The 19569-nt window shown below is 38.1% G+C and overlaps 2 protein-coding genes across 2 annotated transcripts; one reads left to right on the forward strand and one right to left on the reverse strand.

The window, feature by feature from the left end:
• Positions 1 to 693: 693 nt before the first annotated feature.
• LOC121809286 (CDPK-related protein kinase-like) lies at positions 694 to 4667 on the forward strand. The gene is made up of 11 exons (XM_042209819.1): positions 694 to 1512; positions 1803 to 1933; positions 2023 to 2064; positions 2190 to 2298; positions 2486 to 2564; positions 2650 to 2946; positions 3033 to 3145; positions 3604 to 3711; positions 3786 to 3848; positions 3924 to 4091; positions 4188 to 4667. Exons 1-11 carry the CDS (start codon positions 934 to 936, stop codon positions 4326 to 4328), a joined length of 1830 nt encoding a protein of 609 aa, XP_042065753.1. The 5' UTR covers positions 694 to 933; the 3' UTR covers positions 4329 to 4667.
• Positions 4668 to 6300: 1633 nt separating this feature from the next.
• On the reverse strand, positions 6301 to 11814 carry LOC121809284. Its single transcript, XM_042209818.1, has 3 exons — positions 11720 to 11814; positions 9283 to 11110; positions 6301 to 8393 (listed from the first exon to the last, which is right to left on the reverse strand). Exons 1-3 carry the CDS (start codon positions 11764 to 11766, stop codon positions 6321 to 6323), a joined length of 3948 nt encoding a protein of 1315 aa, XP_042065752.1. The 5' UTR covers positions 11767 to 11814; the 3' UTR covers positions 6301 to 6320.
• Positions 11815 to 19569: the final 7755 nt, after the last annotated feature.

A 19569-nucleotide genomic window follows, 5' to 3' on the forward strand; every position in this document is an offset into this window, starting at 1 on the left:
TTCTTATAAATGTAATACATGACCGAATTGTAAGTCGCACATATTGGTATGAATATAACACAAAAGTTGGAAATAATTTTTTTAGTAGAATAAAATTTTAAAAATAAAACTATTGACAAATACAATTGATATGGTGTACGGACGTAATCCCTACTATCAAACTATTGACAAATACAATTAAAAGTAGTTATTTATTTTACCTTTTTAGTTACCTTTTTATTTATTTTAAGGGCACCAAGATTTGTAGATTGAAGCTAATCTAAAAGTTCAAGAAACTTGTCTTAACTTCTGCTTGATTAACTATCAAGAATTCAACTAATCCTCTTTGGCATTTGGGGGTTGCAAAGCATTGCAGACAAACATACGCAGTAAAAAACAAAAAGAAATATCTTGACAATCAAAAGAAAACAAATTAGATAACTTAATCAAGAAATTCCTTGGTCACCCATCCCAAAATATTACTGTATTAATAAACCTCACTAGTTTCCAAAGAGAAAAACAAATTCTTATTCTCACTTGTTAATCAAGATTAAAACCTACCACGTCATGCCACGTGGACCTCAACTGTACACCCTGGACCACAGTCGTTACATTCATTATCTTTAATTATAATTCCTCATTACTGTTATTTTATTTTTTAAAATTATTTTAATTAAGCCTAAAACCCATTATTTTGAGTTTGGTTTTTCCTTTTTTATTACAAAGCACCCATCGTCGTTTACTTTTTATCACCTTCTACGCAGATCCCTCTCTCTCACCTCCACTTTCTTCTTTCACAGAGATTCAAAGCTGAAGTCCCTCTATAAAAATGTGTTCAAATCTTTGAAATTTTTGGGTTTTTCCTCGCTTCCTTTTTTGTATTGAAACAAGGTTTTCAGCTGCTGCGGAGCAATACAAGAAAAAGAAACAGAGATTTTGTGTGTTTAAACGGAAATGGGAGTTTGCACTTCTAAACCCAAACCCTGTCAAGAGCTCAATTTCCATTCATCAGATGAAATCAGCGATAATTATGCTCCGGGGCAGAATAACGATGAACAGCCAGTTCCGGCGAAGAATAGCGGCGAGAATGCGGGAAGTCCTGGAAACCTCGAGAAGAAAAAGGGCGAAGAAGCGGGAAAAAAGTCTCCGTTCTTCCCCTTCTACAGCCCGAGCCCAGCTCATTATCTCTTCTCCAAGAAGTCTCCGGCGAGATCTCCGGCGCCCGGGAGTGGGACGCCGAGGAGGTTTTTCAAGAGGCCGTTTCCGCCGCCGTCTCCGGCAAAGCACATCAAGGCGGTGCTGGCGCGGCGGCACGGCTCGGTGAAGCCGAATGAGGCGGCGATACCCGAGGGGAAGGAGGTGGAAGGGGCGGGTTTGGAAAAAAGCTTCGGCTTTTCGAAGAATTTCTATAGCAAATATGAGGTTGGGGAAGAAGTTGGGCGAGGGCATTTTGGGTTCACTTGTAAGGCCAAGTTCAAGAAGGGGGAGCTCAAGGGCCAGGAAGTTGCTGTTAAGGTCATACCTAAAGCCAAGGTGAGATTTTGTTTTGGTGATCTGGTGTTTTTTTAAATCTTGATGGGATTTTGTTTTGTGGAGATCTGTTGAATTCAGAAAGGGGTTATATTTTGTGAAAGAGGTTATGTTATGGAAGATGGTTGAAATAAATTAATTTTAATATTGGATGATGAGGTCTGGAAATAGTTTTATGGAGATGAAAGATAAATGTCCGGATCTTGCATGCCATTTTTCAAACTGTTTGAGATCCTAATGACAGTGTTTATTGACGAATTTGTCTGATGTTGGTTGCTGGTTTGTGTTTCTAGATGACCACAGCTATAGCTATAGAAGATGTGAGAAAGGAAGTGAAGATATTGAGAGCTTTGACAGGGCACATCAATCTCATCCAATTTTTTGATGCTTATGAAGATCATGACAATGTTTATGTAGTCATGGAGTAAGTTATGCTTGCCTTTGTGTTTGATTATTCTCTTATTTGCTTATAATGTGTAGAAGCATGATTTCGAGTTTTACTTAATTTCTCAGGTTATGCGAAGGAGGTGAACTTTTAGATAAAATACTTTCAAGGTATCAATTTGTACGAACTTATTTTGTTTTGAGAGGGCAATCTACTGTAACTCTGGCTGTTTTGAGCTTGAATATTCATGTGAGATGGCATCACCTATAATAGGTTATGTTTCCTATTGGTTCAGGGGTGGCAAGTATACCGAAGATGATGCAAAGTTGGTGATGATACAAATACTGAATGTTGTTTCGTTCTGCCATCTCCAGGGAGTGGTACATCGGGATCTTAAACCTGAGGTAGGAGCTTCAACCGTGTGTCTTGAGTTACAAATGGTTTATTGGAAGCCTAGATTGCCTTCTCGTGTTATTATAGTGTCTCAACAAACAGTTGGAGCTGAATGTTCTTTTTTAGCATGTTTGACTTACTAATGAAATACTACTATTTATAGTATTCTCTAACTGGTCCACCATGCCTCTTGACCAGAATTTCTTGTTTACATCTAAAGAAGAAGACTCAACATTGAAGGCCATTGATTTTGGATTATCAGATTTTGTGAAACCAGGTTTGTCCGAATTGTTCTTCTCATAAAATTTGTGGTGGAAGTGATGATTGACACGTTAGATTGACATTGATTCATTTCTTTATAGATGAAAGGCTTAATGATATCGTTGGCAGTGCATACTATGTAGCTCCTGAAGTTTTACATAGGGCATACAGTACTGAGGCTGATGTTTGGAGCATTGGTGTTATTGCTTATATATTGTTATGTGGGAGCCGGCCATTTTGGGCTCGAACTGAATCTGGCATCTTTCGTGCTGTTGTTAAAGCTGAACCAACTTATGAGGAACAACCTTGGCCAACTTTGTCCTCTGAGGCAACAGATTTTGTCAAACGTTTGCTTAATAAGGATCCGAGGAAACGAATGAGTGCAGCTCAAGCCATGTGTGAGTGTCCAATGCTAGTAATGAATAACCCTGCCCCCAACAAAATAAACCAATTTACTAACTTACGAAAATATCTGCTGCTTCAGGTCATCCGTGGCTCAGAAATACCAGTGACGTGAAAGCGCCATTGGATATATTGATATTTAAGCTCATGAAAACATATATGCGATCATCGCCCCTTAGAAAAGCTGCATTACAGGTGGGTAAAGTATATTCCTTCAGTTTCTTTTGTGCATTGCATTGAAAGACATCAAATGTATTTCGGCTTGAACTTGAATCTGCTATGGTGATGGAGTCTGGATGTGTAGATTATCTCTCCACTTGAAAGATCATAAATATTCTTCGGTTTCAGTGATTAGGTAATAGGCGCACACTGGATAGAGTAACCAACTTTAACTATGTTATTTCTTACTCTAAGGTAGATATCCTAAAATGGGCATTCCCTTCAGAGATATTGGATTGGAAGAGATGTCTAACATTAGGGTGCACTTCTCTACTGATATGGGTTCATAATTTGTTAGGAATACGCATGCGTAAGTGTCCGGTCATAGGGCCTAATGTGAGAGCTATCTCGTGACTATATGATTTGCTACCCGGTCATTTTAAACTTCTAATCTGCTGTTGTGATTCCAAAATTTCCTTCATCGATCTCTGCAGGCTTTATCGAAAACACTGACAGCGGACGAACTTTTCTACTTGAGGGAGCAGTTTGCCCTGCTCGAGCCAAATAAAAACGGCACCATATGTATAAACAATATTAAAACGGTTGGTAGTCGTCACATTGTTTTTGCTATTGTTTGTATCAAAACTTGGTCTAACAGTCCCTCTACTTTGGCCAGGCCTTGAAGAAAAATGCAACAGACGCAATGAATGAATCCCGCATCTTTGATTTTCTTGCTTCGGTGAGGCTTTGGATCAAATGTGTTATGAATTTGTCAGTCAACTGTGACTTACTCTGTCTTTTCTCCACACAACAGCTGAATGCACTACAATATAGAAGAATGGATTTTGAAGAATTCTGTGCTGCTGCTTTGAGTGTGTATCAGTTGGAAGCTCTCGATAGATGGGAGCAACATGCTCGTTGCGCCTATGAGCTCTTCGACAAGGATGGCAACAGGACTATCATGATCGAGGAACTAGCTTCGGTAACACATGCTACAATTTTCTTAGTCCTTATTTCATGTTAAGGTTCGATGAAAACGTGGAAACTTAAAGAATGTGGATGGAATTTTATGTTTCAGGAACTAGGCCTTAGCCCTTCTGTTCCTGTTCATGCTGTTCTACATGACTGGATCAGACACACTGATGGGAAGCTCAGTTTCCTTGGATTTGTGAAGCTATTGCACGGAGTCTCCAGCCGGGCTCTCGCCAAACCTCATTAGGATGCTACTCAGCTTGTTTTCGTTGTTGTTTTATAGAGCAATTCACCGCCAGATTCAAGATTCCGGTAGCCTACCGTCTTCTGAAGATTGAGACACGAGATTAAGGATTGCTGGAATTCAACAAAAGCAGTTCTGCAGCCACTGTAAAGCCATAGTTAACTTTGTCCCTCTTTTTTCTTTTCTTTTTTTAATTTATATTTTGATTGCAGCTGAGAGCATTTCTCAGCAGGTTGAAGTGGACATTTATACCCTCTCTTCTGACATACGATGCTGACTTAGTAACCTTCCTTGTATCTTTCACTCCATCTAATATATTCAATCTCTTTTTTTTCTTTTTAATTTGACGCATACAGTTGAATATATTGTAAATTACTACTAAAAATTAATAGCATATAAAAAGAAATCCAAAATCTAGGAAGTTTAGAGTCCCTAATCTTATGTACCAAACCAAGCAAAGTTGACATTGCCAAATGAAATCAAAACTAGAAGAGTATGCAATCAAGATTTCCATGACTGTCTCCTCTTGTTATGGACAACAACAGACCATGGTCTGTGTCACCAAGAGTGCAGAGCCCCAGGGACCGGAATCCCTTAACAAGTGCCCATAACCACAAATCGAGCACCCTTGCACCAATCTCCGATTATAACATGATTGTAGCAGAATCCCCAGTCATAAACGGACAACGTGAATAGCTGTTGTAGCAAGAATTCAAACATTGCACCTAACAAATCAGCTAATTTGCAAGGATCTTGATTATTGACCTCTAATAACTATGACTGTTCAGGACAACTACCTGGATCATTATCAGCTTCAACTTCACTTGGCCTCGACACAAACATCGGATCATTAACGTGTAGCCAATGAGAAGAGACACAACAGTAACAGACATTCTAATATATGTAGTAGGAGTAATATATAGGAAAAACTCTGAATGGTCGTCAAGCATTCATGATATCAAACATATACAAAATAAAGTTTTCTTTTCCCTGTTCAAGCACAAAAGATAAGATTTTGATGAGACTTGTATGCATAATTTTCATGGTTTCAAAAGGCAACACTTTATTCATATTACAGAAGTAGTTTGTGGTGGAAGCACATGAGATTAATTCAACTAAGCACATGAGGTAGGCATCTTATGGCTAAAAGAGACCATTTTCTGCATACAGTAAAAGAATTGCAAGGTCATCACCTGCAACTTTGATGCTTCAAGCAGAACCGCACCCCACAAAATCAGCAGAGGAAGCATATTACTGAAGAGAATACTATATATCATGCGAGTAAAAGAAGATTTCCGAAAACTGAAATTTTTCCTCAGAACTGAAGAATCTTGAGAACTTCCAGGTAGACTGATAGAGTGAATTGGCATGCTCATCTAATGTGAAGCAGATTTGGATCTAAATACTAGTAATAATAACTACAAAAAATTAGAAATAAGCAGATACAAAACAGTCAAGAGAGTACTTCCAGGGCCAGTTCGGAGCTAGGATGGAGGCATGGAGCTAGCTCAAAACAGGGACTAAAAATTGGATAACAGCAATTCAATTCTGAGTATGTCCAAATCTAAATTTTTACTTATATCCAGAATGAAATTTAATCAAACATATTTTTGTGTTTAATTCTGCTGCACTAAAATTGTCAAACAAAAATTCATGAGCTCTACTTGGTTAAAATAATGGAAACATTAGTATGACCTAAGCAAAAATCACATAAACACAAATCGAGTCTAATCAGTTTCTTCAAAGGTCCCAATGTCCAAAGAGAAACTGGTGATGCAGTTCTGAACTTCCCAAGGAATTAAGATTCATCTGGTGAATGAGGGCAACAATGACGAAACCAAACTAATTACTGTACACCTACCAACATTTTATCCATATGCCTGGAGAGAATGTTAAATTTATGTCTAACTTCATTAAGCAGAAACCAAATAACCTAAACAAAAAATCAACGACAAAGTAGAAACCAACAAACAAGTTTCAGATAGAAATATTCATTTATTTATTACCCTCCATGTCCAAACTTACAGGTTTTAGTAGAGAGTTTGTCATGAGGGTTTGTGGACCCTTCACAAAAAAGCTCTCAGAATTGTTTTCAGGAGGATGGAATGGCACATTTGAGGCCTGGTTCAACTGGTTAGCCACAGGAAGTCGAAAGATGTGATCACCCCATATGTCATAAGTAAATTTCTCCTCCACAGCAATCATAGCCCCTGGTTCACTAATTTTATGGTTATTCAGTTTGGTCCCAGGAGCTCGTGCCTGAGGAGAAATTGTCGATGTCGAAGCTAAAAATGGAGAATGACATTCCCAGGAAGGTGAAGGCCTCCCAGCACTAGGAAAAGTGGCAGAAGGTAACAGAATGGCTCTACCAGCAACTTTTCTAGTTGAATCTAGTTTCTCTCCAGCAGAGCAGCACCAGTTGCTCACATGCTCAGGTGAAGCCTCATTTTTCAACAGGTGGACCTTAGGAGGTTCAGAGTGCTCTCTTTTATCATGTTGCTGATCGGATGGCTCAGAGAAAGGGTTTCTAACTTCCACAGGTTGATTTATATCAAGAGAAACCAGCCATGAACGCTTAGGTGTTAAAGATGTTGCAGGTGATAAAGGTGATGTTGGGGTAGAATTGCTACTCTGACTACTTGATACTTCGAAAAATCCAGGTACCCTCATGCCAGAAGTCTTCTTCTTCCTCCGCCTTCTTCCCTTTTCTTTTCCAATTCTAACAGTAAGACACCGTGAATCCGATTCAGCTTGAATTTCGGAGTTCCCAACTGGTGAAAAGTTTGACACATGAGAGGATGCTAATCTGTTTTCTGGTGGATGATCATCTGTTAAAGAGTTCTCATGCTTCTGATGTTCAGAAGCATTTACATGTCCCTCTCCAGAGGCACAACCAACCAGACCTCCAGCAGCAGATCCCAAGAGCAATGCTTCTTCTCCTACTATTGATCCTTCATAACCATTCATGTTGGGAGGCATGGCAGCATTGGTTTTCTTTTTCAACCGCATACTCAAATAATTGACTACACTCCCTGCATATGATTTTTTCCCATTTTTCATGTTATGATATGTGAAGGCAGTTGAACGTGGAATCAAGAGATGCAATAGTAGAAACAACAATGATGCGGCAAAAAAGATTAGAACCATAATCTTCTTCAACCTCATCCAGAAAGTTGATCTTTTGCAGAAGTTAAGCAAGAGCATTGGTAAGCTTGCTCTCATGGGTATCACAAGGACGCCAGCTGCAAGCGACAGTTCAAGGTCCCTCTGTATGGTAGCCATGGAGAAATCACTTTGATAAAATATCTGAAGCATTACAGATTCTCCAGGTGTTAAAGTAAAACCTTTACAATTAAGCACGAGAAACCCATCTAAACCACAATCCGACCCTGAAACTCCAATGCGTACGACCTCCAGAGGAAAATCTCCCATATTCTTGGCGTACACTTCTTTAATCAAGGGATAAGAACACATTGACTTCTTACCCTCTGTGGGGTGCAAAGTTTCCGGGGAAGAAAAATTTAGTTGAGATGGGAAATTCATCTTAAATTCTAAACTTCGCACAGAATCAGACCCCTCTAGCAACACCAAGGAAACTGATCCTCCAAATCCTCGGAGAGGCAACCACTCCACCCCAGAGAGATTATTCCTGATGAGAGCCGAACTCCTCCATTCACAGCGAACAGAAGGTTGGAAGAGGACGGGACCAAAAGATGCGCTACCATAAGGATGAATCAGAGCTTCAGTCAGCCCATCCTTAGCTATCGAGAAACCATACTTTGTTGGAGCAATTGATTTATTACCCACTATAATGCTGGACGAAGATGGCTGTAAATGCATCTCATCTGTTCGGCAATTATCTATGACTTCTCCAGAATTTAGAATAAGCTGCACCAAAATTGGTTGATTACTCGGGTTTTTAACAGCTATCCACTCGGAACAATGATTTCCAACCTCAACCGTTGGGAACAGAAATTCATCATCATCAAGAACAGACATGAAACTTGCACTGGCCTGAGATTTCCAAATACTGAGCACCAAGTCATCTGCTTGTCTTCTATCCACTGCCTTCAGATAATAATTGACAGTCATTATTTTCATAAATTTGAACTTCTGACTTTGCAAATACATAAAAAGAATCTACAAGGATAGAAACTATATGGTTCACGGAAAAATATAGACTAACTACCAACTCTATACGCATGCTATTATCCACTATCGAGTATTTCCTGTTTAACCTCTACTGATCTTAGACTAAAGCTTAATGCCTAATCTAGCTTCAACAATGAATTAACGAACAGAAGCAGCTGCATTTCTTGACACCGACGCCATCAGTATATATTATGTACTATGACTTCATGATATGAGTCAATTTGTACAATTAGGGTTATGTTCTCTTTGATTGTAAATTTATCACAGGAAAAACAGGGAAACCAAAATTCTCTCTCTTTAAATCCCTCTATTCTTTTACATCCTTATCAATACATAAAAAGACATCACCTATTTTTATTCCTCTTACTCCAATGAGGTAAAATATTATGTACAGGTATGAGAATATTCTCATATTAGGGTGAAAAGGATGAACAACAAATGCTGAAATTCTTTTTATAGATAAAACTGAAAAAGAAAGGAGGGATTTAAAGGCAAGAAACTTTCTTTTATCCTTTTTTTCATGATAAATTTACAATCACAGAGACCACAGCCTAAATAGTGCAATCATTGCAAGAATCCAACTCTGGATGTTGAAAACTATAAATAAAAGCCCTTAAAAAATTTCTTGCTAGCATTGTTACAAATTCAGTTATAGTTTGAACTCAGCATGGTATAAGTCAAGGAACTTTTAGGACCCAAGTAAGTTATAGGCTTCAATATTTACAAAGTGAAGAACTTGCATACAAACACTTAACTAATCCAAGAGAATTAAATTGTATAAAGAAAATGAATCAGGGATGTATACCTTGACACCAGTAGGTAGATGCACGTCATTGTCAAAAGACTTTTTTCTGCCTTTGACACCAACAACATTAGTCATCTCCCGGGCATATATAGTAGTGGAATCCAACTTTTGTCCTGCAAAAACGTTGATTACATCTATGCAAGATATTTCAATCTGAGAACTTCTTGTGTCATTTATCTGTACAAGCAAATTACATGTCATGTGACTCATGTCTACTTCATGAATAGCCCGATAGCTTATGACAGCTACTTGTGTGACACACTTAGGAAAAAGTACAAGTCCTTCTACAAACTTAACTTGAAAATTGTCAGCACTGTCTCCTACTTCTCTGACCTTGATAACCCTCAAAACATGAGGACCATCATTTCTCACCGAGAGAGCAACAACAGGTGCACTTGTATCCGATGGAACGAATGCCTCTAGAGATACTGAAATATAGTCTGTATCTAAAGCTGGACTCAACATAAACTCCGCTTCAAAAGGTACTACAACAGTTTCAATCTCACTGGCTGAAGATTTCACCAACTGTAGACAGAAAGCACCAACAATTTTCCCCTCAAAAAGATCTGAAATCTCTAATTCCATAATGGACTCTGTTATCTGAGAAGGAACCTCCCAATTTTTGTGAGGCCTTATGGAAATTTCAGGTAGACGACTATCAGTGCTTCCAACATCCAACCACTCTTTACGTCTTAATATCCCTTGCTCACTGGAACCCAACATACTGCGTGCACTGCAAACAGCTTTTGACAAGCAGGAATTATTTCCTGAGGAAATGGATATCCAAGCAGTTATCTCTTCCACATAAAGAGCTTCACCGTAAGGATTGAACAGAGACAAGTTCTTCCTCCACCTTCCATTAGAAGAAATATTGAAACCATCGAGAGGCTTTACAAAATAAGGTGAATCAACAGCAAAGCCTTTAGCCTGAATCACAAACCCCCCGAAACTAGTCTGTAAAACAATTTGAGCTGTGGATTGGCCCAAATTTCTAGGGAAAAAAGTGAAACATATTGATTCAATTTCTCCAGGAGCCAAGAACATTTCATTAAAATTACATGGATAAAACTGTGAATTGCTGCTGTAAGGATAATGGACAGTTAGAACACTATCACTGTGTACATTCTTCACCATTAAAAAGGCTACAGAAGGATAATACAAATTCTTTTGTCCCCAATCAAGCAGAAAGGGTCTGACTTCCACAGGGGGTCTAGAAACACTATCCCAAATGACCGAGTTAACTCCCTCCGCATTGTCCCCTGATTTTGACATGTGAGTTCCATGGTCAAATAATGTGCTCATACAAGATGAAACATCCATGTTTTGGCCATTGTTGGTGCTATCCTCAGACTGGGATCCATGAAAATCATCTGGCTCATTCAACGAACACAAAATAACTCTACCAGCAAAAGTCTTGAAGATACTGTGCTTGGATGGCCAGCTGAGATTGCTCCTCTCTTGCTTCAGTCCAGGCAGAAAGCCTTCCGACTTAACATCATAAGCTTCATCTATTGCATCTTTTTCAATAGCAACTTCGTCAAACGAAGAGCCAGACAATGTTGAGAGGAAACAGAATGAATTTGGATCCGGACATATATTTTCAAGACTCTGTTGCTCAACAGCATTTCTAGATGCTAACGAACTAAAATCGCCATCAAAAATCCCAAGAAAACTTGTATGAGAATTGGCAGTATAGGGCTTGCACCTATCAATCTCTATCTGGCGTTCTGCTTCATTTAACGAGCATCTGTCGCACGAAGCCAGAAAGAAAGTAGCACACAAAAGAACCACCAGCACGTGCAAATCCTTGGCACAACCACAAAGCCCCCTAAAAACATGCACCAAACAGCTTCTATCACCAAGAGAATGCATGCAAAAACATTCAAACAACCACCACAACAAAATGGGAGCTTCAATGGGATAATCCAAATTAATTAAAGCCCTTATTTCATCATATTTAAATTCTAAAACATTAAAAAAACCACAGACCAATAATAACGCCATCGAATAAGTAACATACAACAAAAAAGTTACTATCTTTCTGAAAAATATAAAAGCGGGCGGCCATTTACAAAATTAACAAGAAGATATGTTTAAAGGAAAGGAAACCCAAAAATTTCCTTGCATAAACAGAATACTATAAAGTTACACAACTCTCTCTAACTCTCTATCCATCCATCACCACAAAAGCATCTGCGGAAACAAACCCAGAAAAGGAAACACCATAAAACAGTATATACCAGCTATAACTTCAAAAACAAAATTTTCCATTTCAAACTGGAACTGTCTCAAAAAACCGGAATAAAGCTTTTCAACTCTTATGTTGAAGAAGTACGAATAGATGCAACAAAAGGATTGAAAACATTTGAATAAGGAAACAGGAAGAAAAAAGAAAAGATTTTGAGGATAAAACGAGGAAGGTTGATGGAGTTATTACCGAAGATAGAACATGGAGGAAAGCTGCTGTCTGCGAGCTTCGATCATCAGGGCTTGCGAGACGATTTCTCGCAGCAGAAATATCTCATCACATATAGGAATAAATTTTTTTTCCTTTTTCCCTTTAAATTCTCTGGTTTTAATTTTCTTTTAGGCCATCCGCAATGGGCGGACGATGGCACGCCCGATGGCGCGCATCGTCCGCGCCATCGATCGTCCGCGCCCATTGCGGATACGGACGATAGGTCGCGGACGATCGTCGCGGCCGATACTAAGGGCGCGGAGGATGGCGCGCCCGATGCCTATCGTCCGCGCCATCGTCCGCCCCATTGTGGCGTACACGGACGATGGCTGCGGACGATAGGCATCGGGCGCGCCATCGTCCTCCCCATTGTGGCGTACACGGACGATAGGTCGCGGACGATGGCACGCGGTTTGGTTGTTTTATAAATAGAGTTCATTCGTTTTACATTTCATTTCACAATTTCACTTTCGAAACTTACATTTACATAATTACTACGAAATGGCTTCAAGTCCAAATAGTCCTATGTTTAGTGGAGATGCGCGTTGGCCGGGTACAGAACCCGGCCAATATCGTTCGTTCGACACCAACGCCCAATACGATCCCGATTTCAGTACGGACTCGTATGGGTTGTCGGACATGGAGCCGTCTCCAACCCGACCAGTCGCCCCCTCCCGACGTGACGCCGCAGCGGCCGATCCCGACCCCGCCGCGACCGCTTCCGCCCCAGCCAAAAAGAAGCGGAACCGGCAGCGGGCGCAGAAGTTGCCGCCTCCCGGTGATTGCGATGAGTACGCCCCCGGTCGTACAAACTACACCGACGAGGAAACTCTCATTTTGGCCCGGTGTTGGGTAGATATATCGGAAGATCCGATATTCGCGAACAACCAGAGGCAGTTCGCGTACTGGGAGCGCATCGCCGACCTCTACAATGCGGCCAAGCCGCCGAACGCGTACAAGCGCAAGCGTGAGCAACTCCGCAAGCACTGGGATCAAGTGAAGAAGCAAGTGAACTTGTACGCGGCGGAGTTCGAGAAGTGCGCGCGGGCACAGGGGAGCGGCGAGAGCTGGGAAGACGTGCGTGCTAAAGCGATATTGTCGTACCGGTCGATGTTCGGCGAGTTCAAGCACGAGGCCATCTGGACGCTTTTGAGGGACAAGCAGAAATTCCAAGGTGGAATTCTGCACACTAGTGCGCCAAAGAGGATGAAGACCACCGAAGTTGGTGGTTACACGAGCAGCGGCAGCGGCAATCAACCGGTTGACCTCAACCGGTTGTACGTGGACGACAGCGGTTCCGGCACACCGATGTCCTCCCGACGTCCTCCCGGAAATGCTCCCGCCCCAGGCAGCCGAAGTGTATTCGTCGTTGGCGACAGCGTCGATGGCGAGGACGTTGTTGGAGACGCACAAGGCCCTCAAGAAGTGTACCGACCCCGACGAAGCCGAATACCTCCGGGCATTGATAGATGAACTGCGTCGGAAGTTGGGAATTGCACCGACTTAGTTTTTTTTTTTGTAAGTTGAACGGTGTAACTTCTTTTTTTATTAATGTGTCCCCGTTTGTTATTTCGACCTTTTTATTTACTCGTTATTAATTGTTAGTTGAAAACATTTAAATCAATTAAACAAATAAATAAAATGATGATGTGGCGCGCCATAGGGCGCGCCTTAGGGCGCGCCTTAGGGCGCCCCACTGCAGGTGGGGAGGTAGGAGGATAAAACTGCTGACGTGGCGCGCCATAGGGCGCGCCTTAGGGCGCCCCATTGCTAATGCCCTTAAAAACTTACGACTTTTGGATTTCGGCAGAGCAGATATCGAAATACACGCACAACACACAATGAGACAATGAATGGCCTCGGAGAGCGTTTTCAATTAAAAGAAGAGAGAGTGAGATGGGGAATATACCATTTTGCCCCTTGGCAGATGTCGTATTTTGACTATTTTGGTTAATACCGATTGATGATGTAATAGCAAATTAATTAAGCATCTTTATTTAAGATGTGACAGAGCATTGAACAAAACAATAGCCTGAATCCTGGTGTAGAATTTTAAGTGTAGTGGAGTAGTTCTTATTAACTTGTGGTATAACTATTTTTATTTTTTACAGTGCGAGTAAAAGTTCAAGAATTCTTATATTAGTAATATAGAATGGATTATGAATAAATTATTTCATCGATAATTCTACGAGTTTGCACAATTGGTAAGCATGGTTGGGATAATAGTAGTAGTAAATTTTGTTAGAATTATTAATTGTATTTAAATATTAGTAATTCATTACTAAATCATAAATAAATTATTAAATGATTATTGACTTTTATAAAGACAATACAGGTCAATGCTGCTAGAATTAGTTAATTTTATCATAAACGCGGATTAGGTAATTTTTAAATAGATTTATTAAGAGCATTATCAATTCTAAAGCAGACAGGTCACTGCAAAGGAGCAAGCTACTGGCTCGGGCCGCAACCGTGGCTCTTGAGCCAAAATTGTTGCCACTCGCGATTGCAATAGTAGCGTGAGTGCAATGCATGCACTAGACTCGTGATTGGTGGAATTTGAGGCAATTTAAATTTATTTTAACATATTAAACTGAAAACTCAATTTTATTTAAAAAAAAGTTTTATACACTCAAATTTAATAATTATTTAAGAAAATATGAATTTCACTTCCCTTTTTTAACATCAAATCAAACTAATTTCTTTTATAATTTTAAACTAGATTGAACGATCGTATACTTTTTTTATGTGGAATGACCCAAATGGACATTAAATTGATATCAATTAATGTATCAACTAGCACAAAAAAGCTTGAGACCTAGTAATATACTGTAAGAGATTATTTGCATAATTTTGACCTTGGTTCAAAACAAACTTTTTCCAATATTATTATTTTGTCGTTTTCTATTCTTCTTTTCACTTTTTAGGTTTTTTGTGTTTTTCCAAAGTTTCTCGTGTTAATAATTTTAAGATAAAAATCATTAATGATAATAATTGATTTTTATTTAATTTATCTTTTAATCAAGTACTTAGAATTTTTAATTATGTACTACAGTAGTTTTATAAATTTAAGTGAGTGCCGGATTTTAGTTAAGTAATTACATTTATATGAAATAACAAAGAATAAAAATAAATAAGAAATGAAAATTTCAAAGGAAGACTCAAGGTTCAATCTTTATTGTGCATGGTGGAAAAAATTTAAGGGAAAAGCTTATGCGAGGTTCATGAATCTTAGTATAAGAGAAAAATGAGGTCATGGCTTTGTTTTTGTATTGCTTTTATACACCAATGCGGTCATGGTTTGCTTTGACAAATGAAATGAAGAATGGTTATATATAACTAATTAAATGGATTTCTAAAATTATGAACTCTAGCTTAAATTGATATGTTTATATAAAATTGAAGTGTTTAAAGATTGACAATTATCATTGAAAGTGACATGTGACATTAAAGATACGAAAACTCTATAACATTATATAACACTACACCAAGTTCATTATATATACATTACATTTACGATATTATAAAAATGTATTTACAACATCGTCGATTGTTCCATAACTACAAAAAGAATGATTTTCTAATCTACTGTTATTGCATAAAATAAATCTAGCAGATCTACCATTTAGTGTAATTTAAGCGATTGATCAATCTATTCTAAAAATATATAATTTTTAGTTTCAATATATAAGATTAATATTACAATATTCAAGCCCGACCTGTTATCAAACTAGTATGATAGGTTATAACCATAAATTGATTTTTTGTTATAAAATCATTATATATACCGGTCATATTTTAATACATTGATCTGAATCAAATGTTGGCTGCCTCGTGCCTAAATCTAAAGGCTCTTTAAATCAATAAATAGTGAGGATTATAGGTAGTTGTGATTCAGCAAAATAAGCATTAGTTACTATACTTTCGAATGCAGTAGCAGAGTACAAGTCAAATTAAGATTGCAATATAGATATAGTATAATTGACCTCAAAATTTGAGGCGCTCAAGATGGATCGATTTTATTGGTGCTTTGCTTTATTTATGTTTGTGTGATTGTTCTTGAGTTCGAAGTCTCATCTCATGTTTAACGGATTAACCTAATATTTGTGTGTGATTTCTGCGATTTAACAATCTATTCAATATTTATTTACAGTAACCCCTCTTGAAAAATAACGCACATATTATTCATTTGTATTTGTGGATAGTGTGATCACTCGGTCAGAAATCAGAATATGAAGTTGAAATATCACAAGTTTATTACTATAATTAGGTTGATTATATAAAGTCAAATTGTTAATTTGAATTGAGACTATTGAAAGCATGAAATATATATATATATATATAGGGGAGCGTTATTCTCCTTTTCACATCTTAGATCCTTTTTCCTTCTTAATATTACGCGTTAAATCTAAGGCATCAACGGATCAGATTGATTCTATAAAACTGGTTCCGTGTTGCATTATAGAAGGTGGTTGTATGCATTACAGGGTTATTATTGACATTTGACGGAAAAGTAACTGCCACATTTTGGTATCTGCGAATAATGCACCACATGGTCACGAGTAATGCATATAATTGACTATATAATGCACAATATGTGAACTGCAATGCATACGAATAAGATGTACCATGTTATGATGTTTGGACACACGTTTCTTGTTTCCCCTAAGGGTTTAATAAGCTTAGGGGCTAGGGTATACTACGTAGACACGTATGTAATCTTCACATGGTAACGAGTAATGGATATAATTGACTATATAATGCACAATTTGTGAACTGCAATGCATACGAACAAGATGTGCTGTGTTATGATGTTTGACACACGTTTCTTGTTTCCCCTAAGGGTTTAATAAGCTTAGGGGCTAGGGTATAGTACGTACGCATTAATAACAAATTATAAAATGATACGAATAATTCACCAAATTGTCACGAGTAATGGATGTTATTAACTATATAATGCACAATATGTGAACTGCAATGCATACGAATAAGATGTACCATGTTATGATGTTTGACACACGTTTCTTGTTTCCCCTATGGGTTTAATAAGCTTAGGGACTAGGGTATAGTACGTAGACATTTCTAACAAATTGTTGTTATTGGAATATACGTATGTGCATTATTTGGTTTAGGTAGTGCATTATGTAGCTGTTAATTGTCATTATCTCAGTATATTATGCATTATTAGAGGTATTGTGTATATGGGTTCAACGGATTGAAGATTACATACGTGCATTTAGTAATGTCTACGTACTATACCCTAGCCCCTAAGCTTATTAAACCCTTAGGGGGAACAAGAAACATGTGTCAAACATCATAACATGGTACATCTTATTCGTATGCATTGCAGTTCACATATTGTGCATTATATAGTTAATAACATCCATTACTCGTGACAATTTGGTGAATTATTCGTATCGTTTTATAATTTGTTATTAATGCGTACGTACTATACCCTAGCTCCTAAGCTTATTAAACCCTTAGGGGAAACAAGAAACGTGTGTCAAACATCATAACACAGCACATCTTGTTCATATGCATTGCAGTTAACAAATTGTGCATTATATAGTCAATTATATCCATTACTCGTTACCATGTGAAGATTACATACGTGTCTACGTGTTATACCCTAGCCCCTAAGCTTATTAAACCCTTAGGGAAACAAGAAACGTGTGTCCAAACATCATAACATGGTACATCTTATTCGTATGCATTGCAGTTCACATATTGTGCATTATATAGTCAATTATATGCATTACTCGTGACCATGTGGTGCATTATTCGTAGCGGTTTCCAGCCATTATTAGATTACTATTGTACCCTCATAATGCACAAAATAGGACAAATAATGCAACACGGGATTAATTACCCAAAGTTGATCTTGACCGTCCATTTCTCTAATCTAATGGCTGATATTAAGAAGGAAAAATGAGGAAATATAGGAAAAGGAAATGAATACATCCCTATATATATATATATATATATATATATATAGAGTAGTGATCTATGGCAAACACCTCTTAACCATATAACTAGAGAACAAATAATAGCCACAAGATCAAAAAAATCAAGGGCTAATATTAATTTTCGAATTTAATGAGATATTAGCTCCCTCAATCACAAATTTACTCCATAATAACAAGTCAGGGGTATTATTGTCATTGCACAAAAAAATTAGATTATGTAAATTTTTACTTCATTTGAAGGTTAACTTCACGGACATGAAGCGAGTGGATCTGATCAAGGAGATCGCGGCGGAGTTCGAGCTGATCGCGAACCGGCTGTCGGAGACGGAGGTGGCGACAGTGGCGTCGGTGGTGGAGCTGGAGCCGCAGCATCTGGCGGAGATCGCGAAGCGCGCGCAGAAGCTGACCGGGCCGAAGAATGTGAAGCTGAAGACGGTGATCGACAAGTCGCTGCTCGCCGGAATCATCATCCGGTATGGGAATTCCGGCTCGAAATTGAGTTTAATTACTCTTAGGTTGCTGAATGATGTATGTGAATTCAAGAATTATTGAAGAATTCGGAGCTCTGTTCATCAAAGCTAGAATTTGCCCGAGCAAAGGCGGCGATCGGTTTCAGCTATAAATACGACGAATTGAGCTACGGAAATTCTTGTAATAATAGTAATTGAAGTTCATCCTCTTCTAATTCGGCTAAATTTTCATTCTTAATTATTTATTTCATCAGAGAGAAATTTGTAAATGCTGATGCTAGAAGGTGTTTGATCAATTGACTAGCTGGATTTTACGCAGATGATAAGAGTGAAGTAAAATCAGAATAAGAGTGATGTGTTTTGTGAACAAGAGTGAAGTAAAATCAGAATAAGAGTGATGTGTTTTGTAAACAAGAGTGAAGTAAAATCATGCCTAAGAGTGATGTATTTTGTAAACAAGAGTGAAGTAAAATCATGCCTAAGAGTGAAGTAAAATCATGCCTAAGAGTGAAGTAAAATCATGCCAAAAGTGATGTGTTTTGTAAACAAGAGTGAAGTAAAATCATGCCTAAGAGTGATGTGTTTTGTAAACAAGAGTGAAGTAAAATCATGCCTAAGAGTGATGTATTTTGTAAACAAGAGTGAAGTAAAATCATGCCTAAGAGTGAAGTAAAATCATGCCAAGAGTGATGTGTTTTGTAAACAAGAGTGAAGTAAAATCATGCCTAAGAGTGATGTGTTTTGTAAACAAGAGTGAAGTAAAATCATGCCTAAGAGTGATGTGTTTTGTAAACGAGAGTGAAGTAAAATAATGCTTTTGTGGGGCAGAAAAATGAATTTAAAAAAATGAAAAATGAGTAAACGACAACAGCTTTTCATCAAAACGGCATCTTCGCCAATTCCTCCACATCATTTCCGAGTACACTTCACTCTTGTTCAGAAAACACTTCACTCTTGTTCACAAAACACATCACTCTTATTCTGATTTTACTTCACTCTTGTTCACAAAACACATCACTCTTATTCTGATTTTTACTTCACTCTTGTTTAGAAAACGCTTCACTCTTGTTCACAAAACACATCACTCTTATTCTGATTTTACTTCACTCTTGTTCACAAAACACATCACTCTTATTCTGATTTTACTTCACTCTTGTTCACAAAACACATCACTCTTATTCTGATTTTACTTCACTCTTGTTCACAAAACACTTCACTCTTGTTCAGAAAACACTTCACTCTTGTTCACAAAACACATCACTCTTATTCTGATTTTACTTCACTCTTGTTCACAAAACACATCACTCTTATCCTGATTTTACTTCACTCTTGTTCAGAAAACACTTCACTCTTGTTCACAAAACACATCACTCTTATTCTGATTTTACTTCAC

The sequence above is a fragment of the Salvia splendens genome, chromosome 6 (genome assembly GCF_004379255.2).
Source record: "Salvia splendens isolate huo1 chromosome 6, SspV2, whole genome shotgun sequence".
NCBI lineage: Eukaryota > Viridiplantae > Streptophyta > Magnoliopsida > Lamiales > Lamiaceae > Salvia > Salvia splendens.